Below are 22395 nucleotides of genomic sequence, written 5' to 3' on the forward strand. Positions count from 1 at the left end.
GGTATTTGCTATTCGGGCACCGAGTACACCATCACCCGCACCGTCAACTCACCATCCCTTGCAGTGAGGATATTTCTTCCTCCTACATCCCAGCAAATCTTATTAACAATTTCTAACTGCATCAGAATGTCAGTCTACATGCTTATTTTTGCTAAAGGGCAAATCCAGACCAAAATTGTCATTATTTCATAAACGAGAGACGGTATACGCTGCAAGAAAATCGAACAAGCTCGATTCCCACTTTGCTATGCTATTCGCAGCTATTCGGTACTTTCGAATAGTGCCCTCTTATGTGAACCGTTGTGAGGAAATCCTATCGTTCGATTCAAGCTATTCGCGTGCCCTCGAAAACGAGCCCCGAATACCCGAATAGTATACTTCTATGTGAACGCAGCTTTAGAGTGCTGTTTCTCTTTGAATCATATTGAGAAGTGTAGGAGTCAGGACTTGGTTTGCATAGGGCGACAGAGAGGAGATATCCAGTTGCTGCGATGAGTGTAACTCATGTGCACTTAAACATAGAGAAGTTTTGTTTAAACCTAGGTCCTGGCTAAACCCATACAAAATCATGCATTCTAAATATCAAAAAGAAAATACTATAAATTGAAAAAAGGCATTATGGTGGATATCTATAGAAAGCAGATGCTTGTTACAAAGGTTTCTTAATGTCACATTATACTATTTCAAACTCAGCTTCTAAAAGCCATCTTCAGATTTCTCATTTAGAACATGGAGGTGACTATCAAAGGATAAATTCAGGATATGGGAATGTAAATTATGACTTTTCAATGACAGCAGTTGATTATGTTGAAAAATCTGTTTTCTAAAGCTGTGAGTTGCAAAGAACTGCCTTTTGGGTGATTAATGTGTAACTCTGTTGCATTATGTATCACATTTAGTTCAAGCAGCTGATGGAGTTGATGGATGATGACGATGAAGAGGAGGAAGGGGAGGCTGGCAAGCAGAAGTCTGGACCAAACACTCCAGCAAAACAGGTAAAACCATATTTCACTGATTCGTCAGAGAATTTAATGAAATATGAGCATGTTTGATGTGAATCAAAGTTTGGAGCAGATGGTGAGTTCATGCTTTTTCTTATAATGACACCCTTTGAGGTCATGTGATGAAAATGCAAAGGAAAGGAACGGAAATGAAAGTCAATGATATACCCAATTATCATAAAGTTGAATTATTTTGATTAATAAGAGGTGAAATTGATTTAATTTACTCTATACACAAAGGTATATATTCTAATCTGGCTTTCACAGTATTCACTGTAAAACCAGGAATGTTCGCATGCATTTTTATTTTGTGAATTTTGTGAGAGCCAACGTGCACGAAATGAAATGCACGCGAAAGTTCTTGTCTACACCATATGCATTGAATGCCATTGACAATTCGCAAAAATTTCATGTCAGAAGAAAGGTCGTCGACTCCAGTTCGCAAAAATGTAATGCCAAGAATATATCTTGCTTTACAGTAGTTTACCTAGTGTGTTCAGCTTTCTGAATACTAACTGGAAAGTGCAAGTCCCTTGTATTGATGGATGTAATGTTTGATGTCTCTGTGTGATAGGACGGTGAGGCAAAGGAAGAGGAGGAGAAGGAAGGAGCAAACCATACAGGAGGAGGAGGAGGAGGAGGTGGTGGTGGTGCTGGAGGAGGTGGATCGAGTCCAGCCGCAGCGAGAAAGACTCCCGAGCTGCCGGTATCATCAGGTAGAGGCAGACCATCCAGGAAGCAGTCTGTTGTTGAGGAGGAATCTTCAGACGAAGACAGCTCCCCAGCTCCATCACCTGCCCCAGTCGCAAAGGTGAGTTCCTCAACTCTTAACATAAAAGCCCTGGTAGCATGGAGAAACATGGCTGGTGAGATTGAATTCGCTGCCCCCCACGGGCATTTGAAAACCACAAGTGGCACCCATTAGCCATTTGTCAACGAATATGTGACCGTGCACCACAAAACGAACAAAAAGTCGCACACACTGATTTTGTGTGAGGACTGAAAATAAGTGAAATGGGTCAACCTAACCTATCTTGACTTTTTCATATTTTCTGAAGGAGTAAGTCTTCTTCTACACCATGTTAAAATTTGGGATCATAAAATGGGCAGGAAAGTGTGTTTTTTAGTAGTTTATCTTGACCTTTTTTTCGTAGAGTAGTGAGATTAGGTGTGTTTTTAGAGTCCCCTTTTTCATTTCTGAAAAACCTTGAACACACTCTTCACTTCAAACTCAAATAACTTTTGAAAAGATGATGTTACTGCTTTGAAAGTTGGCATCAATTATGAACAGAATGTGTTGATACGACACTCTCAATTTCAGTTTTATCTAATAATCCCATCATGTTGTTACTCTGGTGAATTACATCCTGTTTTTTGTTCCATTCGTTGCACAGCCAGCACGGCTTGGTACAGATTTAGCACTTGAATAGACACTGTACTTCAGAGCCTCTTTTCTCAGTTCACAGTTTTCCTGAGTGTGTGTTTTCTTTCCAATATTTAGATAGGTTAGGAGAGTCCGTTTGATTTGAGTTATGCATCATTTTAAAGCTTAAAGTCTGCTCTTTTAGAATATGCTCTTAACTAAAATTTCATGTCTGGCGACTTTCTGTGATGCAGGGTCACATATGTGCATCAAAGCACACGCTCATCTGTAAAGGTCAACACAAGTCAAGATTCTTCGGCTGTGTGTGTACTTACATAGAGATCAGTGATAAAACTGTACACGATTCGTTATGGGGATTCTCTAACATATCCGAACTAGGCCCACCCTCCCATTCTATGAATCCAGACGCTATGGGGTCTTAAACAATTGCAATGGGGATATTTTGGACTGGATTGCCCTGTTACTTTCCAGCCTGCTTTAACCTATGTATCTCAACAGTTTCTTGGTATCACTTCTCTACACTATTCACCCATCCCAGCAGTTTGCAGGGACAAGTAGGGTATGTGAAAACTTGTTCAACTTAGTGACAAGATTTTCTGAAGTGATGCAAAGTGTTTGTTTGAAAATACTGGTGCAATACTGCAACAGCATTGGGTTAATGGTATCTTAAATATGAAAGAATTCTTGATGATTTAAAGGTCAATGATTGGAAAAGATTCACAATAGGTATTTCCAGAATTGTTTTGAATCCTGGTTACCAGTAGCTGTACATACCACCACTACTAGTCTTTACTCATCTACTGTGATGTTTTCATCTCCAGTCAAGAGGCAGACCAGCCAGGACACCTGCAAGGAGTCGGAGTCGTCAGGGCAGGGGTGGCGGCAGCAAACGAGGGCGACCACAGAAGAAGCGGCGGAAGAAGATATCCTTTACCAGCTTTTAGCTTGCTACATACACCCCAACTTGGTAGTGCAGTCTCCCCTGACTCCTCCATCCCCACCTAATGCTGAAAACAAACATAGTGGCTTGTGCCATGTGTGAAACTGGCATACACAAACCCATGACCTGTGTATGTCTTGGAGGTTAGAATTTAATTATAGATGAATTTGGAACCTGCCTCTAGTCTTTTCCCCACATTTGGTGCTTTCGTCTATGGGCTAAGCATTCAGTATGCTCAGAAGAGAATGATGTTTTAATCTGTGGGCTTACCATGTGCATAGTATGCTCAAAAGAGGATGAATTCAAACTGTGATTTGATTTTGGGGACTAATCAGTGTTAAGCCCTTGATAAAATGAACTATGGTTGTCAAACCACATGATTCAACCAGAGAATGTCACGAAAGGCAAATGTGACATTCAGCATGACTGTATAAATTTCTCTCTCCTCAACTGCTACAGTAATTGACACACCAGAAGAACTGTGTGAATATTGACTGTCTTGCTACACAGCAGCATGAAGTAAAAGGCAGAAATGAAAATGAACCAAGAAGAAAATTAATGATTTTGTCAAACAGTGCTCTCTACCCTCCTTCATACAAAATCCAAAAGTCTCTCAAGCCACTCCATTTCCCAGTTTTTAGCATTTGTTTTTGTTTTTGTTTTGTTTTTCTCTTTTTTTTTATTGCTTGTATATGATTTGTCAGTAAAGAGCAGTATGTCTTGATATTTGTTGCATCAACTACAACATGACGTCCAAGTTTCCTCCGCCTATTCTAGATCCAGATGCACAGACATGAAAAACTGTAAGCCTAAGTGCACTTTAGCAAACTGATATTATTCAGGGGAATTATGGAATTAGCTGCTTATTCGCTTCATCATGTCATGTACTATTCTTCATCATGTCGTGTACTATTATTGGGATTTTTCATCCCTCGTGTTTTTTTTTGTTTTTTTTTGGTGGGTTTTTTTTTTTTTTTACTTGTATGCATTTATGAAAATTCTAGATGCAAAACAAAAACAAAACAAAGTGAATATGATGAAAGGATTGCTAAAGTGATTTCCATGGGATATCCCAAAGGAGCGGTTACATGCAAAAAAAAAAGAAAAAAAAAGAGGAAATGAATAAAAAGATGGATAAATGCTTTGTTAATCATGGATGGTGAAGAGAGCTGTTATCAAGAATCCTATAGCATTTCCTTAACTCCCCAGCACTATGTCTCGTCTAGCGAGGATGAAGACGACAACGAGGAGGAAGATTCAGAAGACCCCGACTGGTAGGCGATGACGAACTGGTGGTCTCTCCAGCGATCACCTGCCTTTTCCCCAGAGGACATCCCACCATTGACACTCCCTCATGGAGGGGGAGGAGAGACGGGAACAAGCGCGATGATGGTTTGAAGTCAGAGGTGTCCATTCTTGTCGGCAGGTGGAGATGAGGATGACGCCTCCAGCGGCTGAGAGGTGACGCGGTGGAGGGGGATAAATTGCAAAACAATGCAAGAGCAGCTGCAGCTATTTCCCTCACCTTGTGTGGCAAGTGGAAGTGCAAGCCCGTCTCGGGTCTGATGCGACTTGCTCGGAGATTCACATCCCGTCATCCGTATATCTTTGAGGTCTAGACCAAAGAGGTAACATCTCGTGGGAGAAGGGGTTGGATGAGAAATGTTTGTCTGAGCTGCGAAATGGGTTTCAACAAAACAAGAACCAGTCATTCAGGACAGGACTGGATGTTATCTCTTTTGTGGCAAGACAGTAAGAGGAATGCCGAAATGGATTCTGTAACTTAGTTACAGGCTCTTTCCCCAGATGTACTGAGCAGTGCTGTATAGCCAGATGACTTTGATATGCTGTCAAGATGCTTACTGCCCACTCAATCTTCAATCCCATGTGACACCATAAAAGGTGGAATATGAAGTCTCAAGATTGTTTCATTTTGTTATTTCTAACTTTCTGTATTATGATTTTCTCTGTGCTCTGTTCCTGTCTCTTATTTGCATATTTTGTGAGAAAGCAAATATGCCCCAAGCAATAAAGAGTTCTGTAGGGTCTCCACAAAAATATTGCTTGAAGTATTACAGAGAGAGATAAAAAAAGATACCTTTCACTTTGTTTTGTATGCCCGATGAACACACTGTGTAGTTTTCCATTTGACCACTTTTGCACTTCATGATATGTGCCTCTATAGAAGACGCTGTGTAGTGTTCCGAGTTCAAATTCACAAAAAAAAAGTCAAAACAATTTAGATTGTTTTATTTGCATCTGTAGTAAAAAGGAAATGTGTGAACCCAATGGAAAGTTTCTGTTGTAATGTTTGCTTATTTGTATTTATGGTTGTGTGTCACACTTGCAAACTGTGGTAAGGCGTAAGCAGAGAGTGAATTTAGTCATTCTCTTTTGAAATGGTCTGCCAGGAATTGAAAGTGCGTAGATAGTACTAATGATATTACAAAATCAGTTGATTTTTCCTCCATTGAAATCTAAAGGATTAATGAAACGTGAATACCAACATCTTGCACTGCAGTTTACCTCGTCAGTGGGGTGACCTGCAATTGCTGGTGTTTATGTAGAGATACATGATGTGTAGTATTGATGGTACATCTCAACAAGCCACGTCTTGCCTGATTTCATTGGTGTGGCCCATCATCACGCACCAGGTCTGCTGGTTTAGCGTTCTTAGAGACAAAGAAAATACAGACTGATTCTTTTGTCGGTCGTATATTTAGCATATGCTTTATCTCATTGTTCCCTGTTAAGTCCTGGAAGTTGGAACACTGAGCCAGATGTCAGAATACACTTACACTGGCCAGAGGTAGCAACTAAGTTATTTGTGTGCAAATTTCAGTATTTCAGTCAACATTTTAGGCGTAGCCAACAACATATCACCGATCTGTTGGTGTATTTTGTAGCTTCAGGCCATTTCACCAGTGCCTTGTTGCACACCGATGTTACCAACAATATTGTTTGCCTTTTGCTGATTATTTTTCCTTCAATTTCTTGTTGAAGCCACAAAGTTTGCGCAGAGAAAATGTCAACTTGCTGTATGTGCACGAAGATTGTTTGTGCTGCAAACAGATTTAAGATCTCAGTCCAGTTTTGTCCTGCCCCATTGTGGTCCATTTTGTTAAAGATGTTCATTAAAATTTCCCCAGCTGTGGTGTAGACTGATAAAATATGGGAGCATTTCTAGGAAGAAGGTCCTATTAATTTGCCAAGGTTTAGAGGTTATGTGACACAAACATAACATTATATAATAGAAGTGGAATGATTGTCATTCTGTTTTTGGTATGGGTAAATCTTGAATTTACAGTTTTTCTATGGTAAATGAAAAAGGACCACGTGCAGAAGAACACGTATGCTAGTCATCCCTTCATCTGACACAAATTGGTATACACATTTACCGAGTAATATTTTGCTAGAGAAAATGTCCACCTTGATTATTGTAAGCTTTATCCTCTCACAGCAAGTGTGGAGGGAAAAGAGAACATGACCTGTTGGAAACCCACAATAACCGTCCTGATGGTCTTATTTTTTGCACTTTACCCACTCAATAAATATGTTTTTACATGTCTGATTCATGAACTGAGAATCAGTAAGAATGAAATTCCTGTAATTTGTTCCCATCACCCTTTTTGTGCAGTTTTCTACACTGTGTTGCAGTTGTAAAGTGGTTCTAGCTCCCAGTTATGTGATTATGATAATATCTGTCTCAAGGAGTTTATTGCCCTGACACGAAGCGATGTAGAGGTATCAGCATGTGTTTCAGAGTTTTAAGCATTTACAAGAAATTCAATTTATTTATTACGTTTATTATGCTGTCATTTTGATTACATGGTGCTTTCCAATTTGCTCAGAACATTCCTGTTATTCTCCCATAGACCAATTGTAGAATTATCGTCTTTACTTTTTGCCCTTGTTCTTTAGAAGGCATTAGTGCTGTATCGATCAAAAGCGTGCACTGCGCACCTATTCTTTTCTCGTAGCTCTGTGATTAAAAGCTTTTTGCAGATATTGAAGTGTCATTTTCACTCATTTGACCAGGCAGCCTCCAACACTGAAGTAGGTACAAATGGCTGTTAATGTCTATTCCCTGATGAATACAGGAGTTTTGTTGGACAATCAGGAATTGCGAGTACTATTATACTGTTGAAGTTGAAGTCATGAAAGGGTTGTGATGGTTAATACATGTATATGATTTCCTTTTTGTTTGGCAATTTTACTTGCACTTTTCAATTGTAAGTGCATATCGGTCACTAGTTGAAAAACAGCTTATCGAGTGCACGTTGACAGCTGCCACTACATCCACAATTAATCTAGGTGCAAATGCAGTTGGTGCAATGATTTTGGTATCTGTTGCAGTCGAGCAACTGGATTTAACAGGCATTAGTTTCAACATCTGCAGACATTAATTGTCACAATGGTTGGTGAAGCTGTATTACAAATGAGAACTGTACATTTGGGAAGTAAAGCTGCTCGCCGTAGGCAGATATGGTGCATTAATAGAGGCGGCAGAAGATGCTCAGATTGTGTATTGTACAGATGGACGCACGTAACTGTATTGGTCGGAGGACAGCTGTCAAGAACTCGATATTTATATCCATCTTCATCCAAACTGGAAACAAAAATGCTGGGAATGTGTTAAGTGAAGGCAGGCTTTGTTTCTTTTCTTTTTTTTTTGCTTTCATTGGTGTAGTAACACAGAAGCCATTATTCACATTTTGTGCTTATGGCGCAAAAGTTTTCTTAAAAACAGATTGCACTCTCTTCAATATCCAAGCCAAGGTGGTGTCTTCGTACATTTATCTTTCTATGTCTTGATTATGCTTAATTCTGTAGTTTAGACCCCATCCTTTTCTTTTTCTTTTCTTTTTCCCCCCTTTTGAGGTTGGTAATCTGCTGTAGGATGGTAGCAGTGATTGTGTTACATTCCAGTGTACTAACAGTGTAGTTTACCCTCCTTTGCAAACCCCTCCGATTTCTTTAAACCTTGTCTGAAGATGGCGACCTAAGCAGAGGTTTATGATGGATAACCTTCCAGCGGTTGAATAAGTCAGAAATGAGAAGAATTGCTGTGATCATAGTATATGGTTCTCCCCAAACTTCATATGTGTTGAAGCAACCTCAAACTTTCACACAAATGCACATACTAGTAACATTGCTAGACAAAGAATCATCTTCATTTTGGATGGCAAGTTTGATGAGGTTCAGTTCCCTTTGTTTTATCCTTTTATAAAATGCATTGCTAAAAGCTTGATGAAGAGTTTGTAATTTACTAGTGACTCCAGGGTCATGTGCATATGCACTTCAGAACTAATGGCCTGTGTGTTACACGAACAGGTCGTCTTGCTGATGAGCACATAGTACTACTCTTAACCCAACATTTATTGCGAGCTTCTCAATTTCACTTCACATGCCAGGCTCAAAGAAGGGAGAAAGAGCCGATTGAATAATGATGATAACTATCACATGGTGCTTTCAAGAAACACCTTGATGGTCTGTTTCTCTCTGCTGGTTGTCAGTTCCTAGCAACTTAGCACGGTTTGTGCAGAGTGACAGAAAATAGTATCAGTAGCTTGCCTTGAGCACCTAACATACAGGTTGAATGCTTTGTTTCACACTTTGCAAAGCTTTCCCCCATTAATCTTCACCGACCTTTGTCTATCCATTATGCTTACCTATTAGCTTCTGTTTTGTTGTGTTTTGTTTTGTTTTTTTTTTTTGGGGGGGGGGGGGTGCGGTGGTGGTGGAGGTGGGGGGTTTTAGAGGAGGGGTCTAGCGAGTACCAACTGGTGGTGAATGTGTTCATCTTGGAAAGTTTACATCAAGAAGCCTGTCCTTTCCCTGAATGACGGTAAAGACAAATTCAGTTTAAGTCAATAGGGAGAGATGGCAGCAGTGGTCTTTGTGCATTCTTCGAGAAGTCCATCGGCATAAAAAAAATAAAACACTCTGCCAAACCAATCTTTTGATAGGCCGTTGATATATGTTGATGAGTGTTAACTTTGTAACATACGTGTAAAGACACCTTGTAAAAAGGAGAGTTAAAATTGTACAAATTGGGATCTATTTGTGACTGAAGTTAAAATCTATGTGCTATCCATTAAAAATAAAAGTTTGATTTCTTTTTTATCAACTGTGCCAAGTTTGGGGTATTTATTGGAGAACACATGATTTTTTAACATGTCAATTCTGAATCTTTGCTCTGTAAATACATATAAATGCTGTACATAACACTACTGAAAGTTTTGTAGTACTTCCAAGTTAATAATTTTGTTCTTTTTTCACTGTCTGTAATAAAAAAAAATGTTTAAAAAGTTAATTTTGTTGTAGTTACACTGAAGAGGGAGAATTCAGTCAAATGTTATTAAAAAAGCATGTTATTTACGTGTTACTAAAATACCACATATACCATGTTCCCTTCACTTTATTGCTGTGGTGAGAGTTGTATAGAGCTGGTTGTCAATGTAACTGTTTACAAAAGAGCTCTGTGGATGGATTCTTTAAGGGCCCTGCTGCTGGAAACTATGTGGAAACATTTTTGTTTTTGTTTTTGTTTTTTTGTTTTTGTTTTTGTTTTTGTTTTTGTTTTTGTTTTTGTTTTTTTTTTTTTTTTTTTGGGGGGGGGGGGATCAAATGCAGGTCCCCTATATAAATCATACGCAAGTTTGCCTTTAGTCTTAACTCAAGTTTCTTGCAACAGGGCTGACATCAATACACAGACACACTACATTACATCTGTATCCATTTACATGTATGTATGTGTATATGTATAATGTATATGTATATGTATATACTAGTATATGTATATGTATATGTGTATATATATGTATGTATATGTACATGTATGTATACCTGTGTAGGGATATATGTAAATAGTAAATACACATGTACAGTCAGATGGATAGATGTGATATTACGCGCACACATATGCACACACACACACACTTTGATCTGGAATTATGCTTTTTCAAAGTGCAGAAAAAGAAATATATTGTACGAAATGCTTCAATCACTCACAGATGAACTGCAATCAATCTCATAGAGCACGTAGGAGCATTTCAGTTGACGAGGATTAATGTCTTGCTGTAAACACATTTTTAACAAAGACAATTTATTGAATTCAAACAAAATGTGCAGTCACATGGTCAACTGAAACTAACTCTAAGCAACCTCATGAATTAGTAATATATTGAAGGAAAGTTATTTTTCTCAGCTTATCTTGTGCTGAAATGTTTAAGTTCAGGACACAAATATGTTAATTTTGTAAGTGTAGCGTAGCATAAGACACTGATAGGGGAATGAAACTCAGTTATATGTGTGGATTGAGTGAATGCGGCAATATTATCTGACTATATCAGTGAAAGTTTGACGAAAAATGAGACAATCCATTCCAAAAGTTATGCATTCTCAAAGTTTTGGTGCAGCCATCGTTGCATGGGAAAGCTACTGCAACTGTTCGTGACGTCACACATTTAAAATGACAAACTAGTAAAGGAAACATTCAAGACTTTCGCAAAATTACATTTTTTTTTTAAATGAAATGTGCACATTCCTTTAACTTGTGACTGACATATGCCAAGGCTGATATTATTCCCATTGCTTTGTAAAAGAGGTATAGTTAGGTGCTCTTTCATTATGCTAGAAAAGTGAAAATACATCTGCATATTGAATTATCTGTATTCAAATGCATTTTTTTTTTTGTTATTACCGTCAGTAAATGACGTCACAAAATGTTGCATTCTCATGCAGCGATGGTAGCACCGAAACTTTGAAAATCAGTCATTTTGTGAAGGAATTGTCCTATTTCCCTCAAACTTCACTAATTATGCTCTACTAATGTTGCTGCATTCACTCAATCCACATAATAGGAGTTTCTTTCTCCAAGCACATGTTACGAGTTGCGCATGCAAGTGATACGGTGAATTTCTGGATTGTATGTATGCTTCTTTCTTTCTTTTCATTCTCCACAGGGTTAAATAAGAGACTCCTAAAGCTTGTCTGAGGTTTACTGGAGGCTTCCCCAACATAGCAATGTCCTTTGCATTTCAAAGTAAATTTCCACCAAAGAAAAAACAAACCGAACATGGCGCGCTAGATAAACGTCTTGATGTGGATTAAAAATTATCCATGAATTTTAAGACAACAGAAAAACTGGTGGTCTGCTTCGTGATAACCGATGAAGCGTCTAACTTCGTTAGTGCAATTTAATTTCCGCTGAAAATCATCCTAGAGGGTCAATATTCCAGGCAAACTGTTCCAAATGTAGTGAAATAGATTTGTCTCTTTTCCCGTCGATTGTGGTCAGCGTTGTCTTATATCGGTATACATATTCCTCCCTTGGGACTCTGGTAACAGTTTCTCTCAGCGCTAACAAGGCTGTCTGATTCGATTGGATGGGTGCAGTCCAGTGGCTGTCAAAGGTTCAAGGAACTTTCCTGTTTTTGTTTTTGTTTTTCTTCTCGATGGAGGCGAAGAGAATTTACACGTCCAGCGAATATTGACCTGCATAACTTCCATTTTCAACCTCCTTTTTACACTTGATCTCAAGTGATGTCTGGGTATATCAAGACTTGATAAAGCGCATCTTCATTCATCAATTTGAATAAAGCGCATCTTTGTTGTGACAAATCGCATCGTCCGAATGAGATCGGCGCAGTTAATTATTTAGTGTGCCCGCCCATGTAGAAAGTTCCATCATTTTGTGTATATATCTTTGATGCAGATTCTTGCTGGGTCAGGAGCCGCAAGTCTTGTCCAGTAACATTGCGCCAGTCACGAAGGGAGGTAACCCATTTTTCCCGCGATTCACAATGCCGGGAATAACGGAGGCGCATCAAAATCCGTTCCTGTACACGCGGCGACCATTGAGCTGCTGCGGCGGTCTGAAGTTGTCACTGAGAGGCCGGGGTCTCTGGCGTCTGTTGTACAGATAGGAAGGACGGGTTGTCTCATACAGACGACGAAGTGCCGATAACTATAAAGGAAAGTTGGGGGGGGGGGGGGGGCAGGGTGAAAAAACAGAAACACAAATATAGGACTACGTGATGGAATATGTATTTATGCATGCATGATTATATGAACTTGAAATTTAGGCCCATATACTTCTTTTCTTGCAGGCCCTTCATTATAGGCCTGTATCAAAATCCTCCGAGGACAGCTTTTGTGATGATAAAACCAGGGAGGTGTCACCTCCCTGATAAAACCAAACTTAAGCTGCTTTGGTGCAGTGGATAAAACCACGGGCACTCAACTGTGACATCCCTGATTCGAATATCTGTCTGCAGTGACTGTGCATGCCCCTAAGCAATTGCTGTAGTCCTTAGGAGGGGACTTCGTGAGATCATTCGGTCCGGTGGTTGTTTCACAGGTATTCAGGGTGATGTTCGTTATTCCTTAGATTCGTTAATCCGAAAATGACATGAGGTTCGTCATTCCGAGATATACCCCGACAATTGAAATGTGTAGATGTTCGTTAATCCGAAAATGTAATGGGGTTCATTAATCCGAACATTTTGTGGCATTATTCCAAAGGTTCGCTCATCCGAAAATGAAACAAAGTTCGTTAATCCTTATTTCGTTTTCAGATTAGCAAACCTTCGGAATAACTAACCTTTCTTCATCTTCGGATCAACGGATCTTTGGAATAACGAACCTTATTTTATTTTCAGATTCAAATTAACATACCTTTAGAATAATGAACCTTATTTCATTTTCGGAATGACGCATTTACGGGATAACGATGCTCACTGTGTCTTCCAGTAAATTTCACACGCGAGATTTTACTCTACTTCTTGTCTAAGTGTATCTTACTATAAATGTACCTGGTTTCGGGATATGGTGATTGGTTCTTGAAAGACAGTCCACGTGACCACTTCGTTACAAGGGGGTGTGGTCAGAGATCCGGCGTAGCGGTAGAACCTGTCGGTATTTCTCGGCAGCAGATCGGCAACCGAAATGGGTTGGCTCATAGGAGTCGCCTCATCTGCGCCAAGATCAAGATCAAGATAGCACATAGAGTAAAATGACCTGTTACAGAGCATTTTCTCTTATCAATTGCTTATGTATTGTATGGTGAATGATAGATCATAAAGATAACACTGAATGTCCTTGGCAAGTCGCTGTGAGAAGGCAAGCAAAACAAGAAAGGCCAAAAATAATTGGTCATTCATTAGTCGTGTTGCCAAACTCTGGCAGAGTTACAATACCTATCGCCCCTTCTCTTACCTGACAGGATGCACCCCCCCCCCCCCCCCCGTTTTTCTTTTGAGACATACCTAGAGCGCTCGGGTTTGTTGGTTATATGTCGTTCGGGCACAATACTCTCGGGTCAGAACAATGCACGGAAGACCATTGTTTCTCGCCGGTAAAGACAGGTAACTTCTCTAAGTACCAGATTTGTTGAAGTTCTCATACTCATCAATACAATAGCATGACATACAGCTTGCATAATTTATAGTACACATAAAAACAGAAAACTTCAAAGAAAATGACTAGAAAAAGAAAACATGAATAACTTGATAATCGCAACAGCACAGACTGTTGCTTATTCTTCGCTTACCATTTAAGAAAGATGACTCAACCCCTATTCTAATGATTACAGTGGGACTTCTTATGTGTTTTATTAATACATATGTATTCTTATGATCACTAAATTGAGAAGACATCATCCAATGCAAATTAAGCATGTAATACCCTGTGTTACATTTGATTCTTCAGGGCTTTTTGGACATAGCAACACTACAATTCGTGTTGTATCTGGAACATTACAAGAATAATACCAAAAGTTGTTTTTCTATTCTGGTTTCACCTAACTTTCCTCTTCCTCCTGTAATTCCTTCTGCTCCTCATTTATATATCAGTCCTAGTAAACTCTATCCATTCGCTTATCAATTTTGGTTCAAATTTGAAATTCTAATTTTATCATCGAATTGGCCCCTTCCACCAGTGGTTGGTAGTCATGAGTCAAGGGATTCACGAACTGTGTAGAAATCACAACGCTGTCTACGATGAATATCCGAGATCGCCGTGTTCGATATGTAGTGCGTTTCAAATCGGTGCTCGTGGATTCTGTTGCTATGTCAAACTCTGTGGTATTTTCCACTATCATCTAATTATAGCTTTAATAAAAAGAGTGTATGATAGTTTTTTCCACAATTCGGGTGGTATGCCAAACCTTTGAACTGTACATCCGGTAAGCGATTGACGATCTCGTCGAATGCTTTGTTCTCCTCTCCAATCTAGAAAAGAGCAAAACGAACAGCGAATCTCAAACATAACATTTATTTTTTTTTTTGAGGGAGGTGGGTGGGGGTGGGGGAGGGTTACAACTTCACGTACAACATAATATGCAGTTCTTATGTTCCAGTGGGTGTATGGTAAGGCCTAATCAAGAATGTCTACAACAGATTGTACAAACATAGCTACCTTGTTTAATTTGTTTATTCTATTCTTTTGTATGATAAATTATTCATTAAAAAAAAATCAGGGTGTCTCTAAACTTAGATGAATTATATTGTGAAGGAGATCCGTTATATTTTGTTATGCTTTCAAGTATATTCATCTGTATCCCTGCCCCCACTCTCTCCCAGTGTGTGTGTATGTGTGTGTCTGTCTGTGTATGTATGTATGTATGTATGTATGTATTTATGGTATATTTGGATAATTATGTTATGTTATATGTGTTAGCATTGTGTATCATATATATATATATATATATATATATATATATATATATATATATATATATATATATAGTGCGAGAGCAACGTCCGCCTCAAGTCTAATTTCTTTCACTATGAATATAGATTTATTTTCATTTTTTTTAACGATTACACTGAATAGACTGATGACATTTTTTACCGTTGTGACCACGGTGGAGCTTAATTCTTACCTCCATGAGAACAGCGAGTACGGCCAACCCGCCCGGGGTGTGAATGGTTCTATCCCTCGACATGGACACGTCGTGGTGTACAATGTGCATCTATCAAGGATCATTCAAAAGCACAGTTTGATTTGATTAGCAATAAGTCAGTCAAAAATCTTATTGTTTTTTTTGTTCGTTTGTTAGTATGCTTGATGTGTTTATTTTATTTCTTCTCGACCCTTATCAGCTTTCTTGTGAGCGCACTCATTCTTTGTTTTTCAATTTGTATTCATTTATCAAAATAATGTTCTCTTTGTTATTAGTTCAATTGTTTATTTTTTTAATTTATTATCAACCGTTCATTTCAGAGTTCATTCATAGGTCTGTTTTATGTCCATTGATATGTCCCTGGATTCTTTTTATTACAAATTCATCAATTTATGTATTAATTTCACGCCTCTTTTCCTCCCCTTTTGCGATGTGAGAGGCCAATCCTAGCGCTGACTTTTCTCTCCCTCTCTTTCTCTCTCTCTCCCTCTCTCTCTCTTGGTCTGTTTATTCCATGGTAGCAATAACGAAGTAACAATTATAACAGGCTCAGACATATGTGTCAGATGGATTTCGCCAAGGAATGAATAGGGACGATAGTATGCATTCAATCAAGTTGATATGTGTACATAACCCAAAACCATAGGTCTTTTCTACGAATACAGAGTAGACAGTGGGGAAAAAACCAAACAAACTCTGTAACGAACTTGCAGTGCGGTATAAAAGCGTCGTTCTTGTTGGCGAACGTATGATATAACGTACACCCAGAAAAGTGTACATGCAATTAAATCGCTCCACTCCTTCCCCTGTTCTTTTTTTAAATTTCAAGTGAACATGTTTTTATCGTTTTTCTTTCTCTGCCTTCTTGTATCCCAAGTTGCCATGAACCAGAGATACTCGTGATGTCACAATGGAGGACAAATTTGTTCGGAATGCGGCGTGCAAACCGTGAAGCTCCACTGCTAGTCACGTTTTCCCGACGTACGACGCCATCACCCTTTCACAAATGTTGACACAGCGGGAATATGACATTGTGCAGTAGCCTTCTTCCTACTCTTCGAACATACACACACACACACTCTCTCTCTCTCTCTCTCCACTTTTCTTCTCTCTCCCTGCCATTTCCTTTATCTCTTCATTGTTTTCAATCGATCTTTATGCTTTCATCTTCTTATTAGTGTATATAATCGATCCAACTCTTACCCCGTGCAAGTCGTTACGTGTAATTACTCAATGATTAACACTACGAGAAGACGGCAGAAGGAAAATTTTAGAAGTATTGGGGACTAAAGAGGGCAGATCAACATTGTGATCGTTTTTACTCCTTTGATATTTAGAATTGACTTAAAATGTGGGAAATGCTTTTCACCCGGTATAATAAATTGCAAGTGTGCAATCCTTAGAGGAGAGATACGGTAAAAACAAAACAAAACAAAACAAAACAAAACAAAACAAAAAAACCAAAAAAAAAACCATATATACCGGTCTAGGTTATGCCTACTTGCAATTTGCATTCGCAGAAGGTCTATTGGATACAAACGTTCTTGCTTCCATTTTTTTTTAGATTGTTTTGTTAATATTCCTTCTCTTGCTTTAAAAAGGGGAGAACCATGCATGAAGACTATTTTACGGTGCCCTGTTACATTTCCATAGAATTGAAAAAGAACTTGTCATTGTTTGCGTAAACCAACGAGCAAAATAATCTAACCCCCTTCAGAAAATATACGTAGGGAAAATCTGATGCGATCTCGGCAGTAAGATAGATGGTTGTTTGTATTTCCATAGCATCATCACTCAGTGACTATCACAGGCACGAGTGTCTGTGATGTTATCTATTCTTTCAATTACTTTCAACTCAGTTTATTTTTGAAACATACTTCCTATTTGATTATCTCCGTATCTAAAGATGTATTCAAGGAGTTATTCATTCAGACAGAGATCTGGCTGTGCGTTGATTAGTCAAAATCCATTAATATTTTAATATTTGCGCTTTAAATTAGTGATTACCTGTGTACACGTCAAACATGAAATTCAATTGAAAAAAACATGAAATTATTTACGAATCGTATCGGAAGAAGTTAGATAGAGTATTTCTCTTCAAATATAATATTTTCACGGTCTGTCCTGAACAAATCAAATGGCGCCCTTCTCACTCAAGAAAGAAGAAAAAAACAATCCTCCTTATTTACAGTGCCCGCCGAAGAACTAACCTCTGCCGGATATTTCCTGCGGTCGAGTACATGTTCAGAACCCCGGCTGTCAGAGCGCCCCCAGTGGAAATGAATTTGGTCGGCGACGTACACACTCGGTAAACCGCCGCCGTGCAGCGTGTAGTTTCCTTCCAGCAATAGTCCCACTGATATTTGAATGACAATAGATATTAACGTCACGCTCACAATATCACCACGTATAGATATAGTACAAGAGTTTGAATGCAAAGACAGATAAATGCGGTGTTCACAAAATTGAGAAAACTAAATCTTTTCGTGAATACTGCACTCGTATAACAAGAAACATTTTTGAAGATTACATGTACACTGTATTCCATTATTTTTCAGCAGCTCCAGTCCCAAACTTTGACATTCTGCTTGTTTTGCACATACTTATATAACAGCAACATGCATTAAACATTGATTCAAGACGTTCAGGTCTCAGTATAAACGCACGTATATCACACGTATATAATCACAAAGGAAAATATTCTTCTCTGAATAACGAAATAGCGTAAATGATTACCGTCCGAGGAGTCAATAACTCAAAAGCATATTCAACTGATCAATATTTATATCATATTACTATGCACAGTATCATTATTCTCGCATCCCAGACACACTCACCCGTGTGTCCAATGTTAGCGAGGGTCATTTTCCTTCCCGCCCTTTCGCTGTACCCAGCGAGTTGCAGCATCCCCAATTCTTGTCTCTCTGTGGCTGTAGTCTGGATGCTGATGGGGGACTGGTGCGTTCCCGCGCATTGGTAGGGGAACATCGACGCCCATTTTGCTGGACCTATCAATATACAAAAAAACAAAAACAAAAACAAAAACAAAAAACGCCGATATCACTCGTAATGTACGATTGCATGCAGGGTTCGACATTTATTAGTGATACCCCCCGGTGGTCTGGGACCGCTAATAATAATATATGTCGGGCCACCAGATTTTTCTTTTTGTGGCCCGATCGGGCAGCTAAAGTCCAAAATGAATGTTTATATTTCCTTCCATTTCGGCCCATCGCATTTCTTTTTCGTGCCATCAACATTTCATACTGTATACTTGTATATATATATATATATATATATATATATATAATGTATACATTTATACATACATTTTCTGCGACTTATCTCACTAGAATGAAAATCCACATGTTCAAATTAATAATGGATAGAAAAAACAACACCGCAGTGAACCGCGAACATATTTTCTGTAAAATGAGACAAGAACTAAGAAGGTTGTGAAATGCTGTAAAACCCTTCTTTTTCCCCTCATAGGTCTATTCATGTCAAGTTACATGACTCCCTTAACATGCACACAAGCATAATTTCATCTTGACGTGTAAATACGCTCTCCACGTCATCCTGTTCTAAATCTGTAATATGATAGCAGGGATGTTGCAAAGACAACGGCGTTACAGTTATTGACAGAAATGTAAAAAAAAAAAGATGTAACATTTTACCGACAAACCAATATGAGCCGTATGAGATGAAATTTGATGTGACCGATATCACCACCTTCCCAAAAACATGTTACACTGATTTATGATTTCATAACTCCTTATTTTTTTTTTTGTCAATCTCAAATTCACAAATCATGGAGTATCGTACAAGAGTTGATTCAGGACAAAATTAACAACATATGATAGAAAAAAGAAATTAACAATAGGAATCTACTAATGACGTCATCTAATGACAGACACCCAGAGATGATATCTGCCAAACAAAATCTTCTAACAATCATGCAATTGGTTTACAGTGAGAAGGAAGAAAACTATATCATACCCTTATCTGCTCCGTAGTTCCAGAGAACATCGCTTGCGGGTGGTAAGGGAACTGAAATTAAAAAAATACAACAAATTTAATTCATATTGTTACATCTGGAATTTCAATTTCTGCCATTTTCTCCTCTAATATTGTTACCCTTGTTATTCCTGCCTCTGGAAATTTTTATTTGGCACCGATCTGCCATTTGACTAGATCTGCATGCAAGATTACATGAATGGAAGGACCTCAATAGACCTTAATAACGATTTCATAATCAGCAATATTCTCCCCACCCCCCCCCCCACCCCCACAAATCCACACACACATTCACACGCGCTGACAAGCGGACAGGATGCACAAGTAAATTGACTGACATGGGCGGCATGTTTGGACGTGAATATGATATTACATGTACTGTGAAAGTCGATATGCTTTCAGATCCCTTGGTAGAAATTAAAATGCAAAGGAATTTTCACATCATCTCAACTGAGGTTACTCTCACCTCCACTTGGACGTGACATTTATCATTGTTAGCAGACAAGTAATATATACATATCATTAGTATGAAATTTTAGGTATAGAAAAGTTTTAAGTCTTGAGTGTGAGAATTGTGAATGGTGTAATTGTAGTAGTAAACTTGAAATTTCATAATGCAAGAAATCTCAGTTTGATACTTTTCAAGCATATTTTGATAGAGAGACAGACAAATAGATTCCTTCATGAACTCATTATATAATTGTCATTACATTTTGTACTGAATAAAAAGGTTAAAGGAAAGTTTTAAAGAAAATAAGATCATTTGAATACAACTGTTGGAATCTGCAGAATTATCTTCTTTTTTTTTGGGGGGGGGGGGTCAGCAAATTTCTCATTTCGACATTCAACGACGAAATTCAAGAACATTCCTATTTGAACGTGGAAACATGTAGAATTCAAATATCAGGATTTCACGTGTTCTTTTTATACTATCTTTATGCTTATCAATGTAAAATGCAATTGTGCTGGAATCCATCATCAGACAAAAAAAAGAACAATAAATTGGATGATATTCTCCTAATGCAATAGCGATAATATCATTGGACATAAATCATAAGTCCCCAGATGTTGAGATCCTAAAACTCAACCTCAAACGTCAATGTATCCAAGAAATGAAGTCCAATGATCGTGATTTTTTTGGTTCCTCGTACGTACGGCATAAAGAGTATAATTGACGTTTATGAGTTAGTGGCGTTTTTTTATGTGATACACCTGTCACATTGTGTATGGCGATGTGATACCATTGTGGAAGGATGGAGAGCTCCCTGGTTGTTCGAGGAGGAGATCCTTACACTGCATATCCTCATTGTTTGATTCCTGTGCTAATTTGCCTAAACCCTTACGTAGAATCAGCTAGCATCCATGCATTCGTCGAGTAGCAGCAGTTGCTATGGCAACGCTTCATCATTAACCGTCTGCTCTCAGTTGGTTTAAAGTGATGGAGAGTGGTGGTGGGTACAACATGGGATCAAATGAATACACCATGTTGGGGGGGGGGGGGGGTAAAGATTCCATGATTATACATTCTAACACACTTCGCGTCTGCACAATGGGTACAGCCTATTTCTGCAAAATGGATTTCTCATAGAATCAGGCGGAAATGGCTGCGGCGTCCTCGGTCTGGTAAACTTTGCGCGCGAAAGGCAAGCAAATTCTGACGAAGTGAGATTATATAGGATATATTAAAAAAAAGGAGCGGTGGCGGCGATGGAATCACATAAGGAGAAATTGTAGTCATTCATTGATTTGAAATCAAAGTACAATTGCATGTGAAAACGTGGCGCAGTCTAGCGAAAGTGAATTATTCAATTCTTGGAAAAATGAATTAACTTTGATTAGGCTTTTAGCTTCATTCTTAACTTTTCTATTTCTCTCCCCCCCCCCCCCCCCCCCCCCACCCCCCCCCCCACCCCCCACACCGAAACTTAATTTCCTGTAGCTCTATACATTTGCGCGAAAATCCACCAGACAGAATTTGAGAGATGATTTTGCCATGAAATTTCTTCAGACCTTGAACAACTCACTCGATTTATTATTATCTTCAGTACACATCTTGGTATTGAATCCATTTGTCGACACCCCTGAGTCATCAACTCAGCATGTTGACATTAATTTACGATATCTATCTTTAGTGTTTAGTGTGCAAAGTTCAGTAAGACCCTAAATTCTATTCTATCCTATCTACACGACATCTACCGACTCTCAATCATTGCGATCTTGTCAGATCTAATTTATCATTCGGGGTTTTGTGGTTTATGATTTTTGTTTTGTTTTCTTTAAAGAAAATACATGCTTTGGATATTGATTCATTATAATCACTGTTATGTTAGTGATTCTAATTAATTGTTAGTTATTTTTGCGAGACATATAAAAATGAATCAAGACAACTTAGATGTGCAGTGGCATTTTACTCGTAATTTATGTCATACTTTATAATACTTTTTACAGATATAATAATGTTATGATCTTTAATAATGTGCCGGTTACATTATTCTATTCAAGTGTGAAATGTATAAAAAATTTAAATTTCAAAACGTGAAATCTGAATAATGTAATAAAGTGGAAGTAAGCTCCACCAGCCTCCAATGTAATGGACAGCTATCCCGCAATTTGGTTCTTCATTCTATTTCATTTTTCACATTCGCATCCTTGTATATCTTCATTATGATCAACATAGTGCTCCTCTCATACGAATTATTTTACCAAAATATAAATTCAAGTGGCTTTTTCCCCCCTTCCCCCCCCCAAAAAAAAAAAATAGTATCTTTAAAGAGATGAGTTGAATGACCCAAGTATGCTTTCAGGTACGTTCTGAAACGTAACACTATTTGCTGGTTGCCGGATAAAGATCGTAAAACTCCTCAAAAAAAGTTCTGCAAGTCCAATTTGATGTATCATATTTCTCTCAAAACTATATAATTTCATTCAAATGTGACATCATAAGAAAGCCTGATAACTTATCTTTAAAATGACACCTTACTTGCTTTGATTGGATATTCCTGGAATGCACAGTATATATGACTGAGTATGAGGAAAGGCCAAATGTGAAATGTTGCAAAATAGAGCAAACAAGTTATGTCAAACAGTGTATATTCCCATTTGCTTTGTTGTTTCAGGGACGGAATGTGGATGAAAAGAATGCATT

At 38.4% G+C, this 22395-nt stretch overlaps 2 protein-coding genes across 2 annotated transcripts in view; one reads left to right on the plus strand and one right to left on the minus strand.

Moving 5' to 3' along the window:
- Nucleotides 1-4670, plus strand: part of LOC139733673 (nipped-B-like protein A) — a 41220-nt gene extending 36550 nt beyond the window's left edge. The window contains exons 43-46 of the mRNA XM_071644485.1: nucleotides 900-1018; nucleotides 1576-1812; nucleotides 3207-3308; nucleotides 4538-4670. Of these exons, the coding sequence (XP_071500586.1) occupies nucleotides 900-1018; nucleotides 1576-1812; nucleotides 3207-3308; nucleotides 4538-4610 (531 nt within the window). The 3' untranslated portion in view covers nucleotides 4611-4670. The remainder of the gene's footprint in view (nucleotides 1-899; nucleotides 1019-1575; nucleotides 1813-3206; nucleotides 3309-4537) is intronic.
- A 7485-nt stretch (nucleotides 4671-12155) lies between these two features.
- LOC139733698 (carbonic anhydrase 14-like) lies at nucleotides 12156-19248 on the minus strand. The gene is made up of 7 exons (XM_071644511.1): nucleotides 19233-19248; nucleotides 18071-18241; nucleotides 17444-17589; nucleotides 15213-15302; nucleotides 14496-14559; nucleotides 13144-13304; nucleotides 12156-12296 (listed from the first exon to the last, which is right to left on the minus strand). Exons 2-7 carry the CDS (start codon nucleotides 18219-18221, stop codon nucleotides 12156-12158), a joined length of 753 nt encoding a protein of 250 aa, XP_071500612.1. The 5' UTR covers nucleotides 18222-18241; nucleotides 19233-19248.
- Between the last annotated feature and the right edge of the window lie 3147 nt (nucleotides 19249-22395).

The sequence above is a fragment of the Diadema antillarum genome, unplaced genomic scaffold, assembly GCF_040938485.1.
Source record: "Diadema antillarum isolate AM-2024a unplaced genomic scaffold, OU_Dant_1.0 seq00000486_RagTag, whole genome shotgun sequence".
In the NCBI taxonomy this organism is placed as follows: domain Eukaryota; kingdom Metazoa; phylum Echinodermata; class Echinoidea; order Diadematoida; family Diadematidae; genus Diadema; species Diadema antillarum.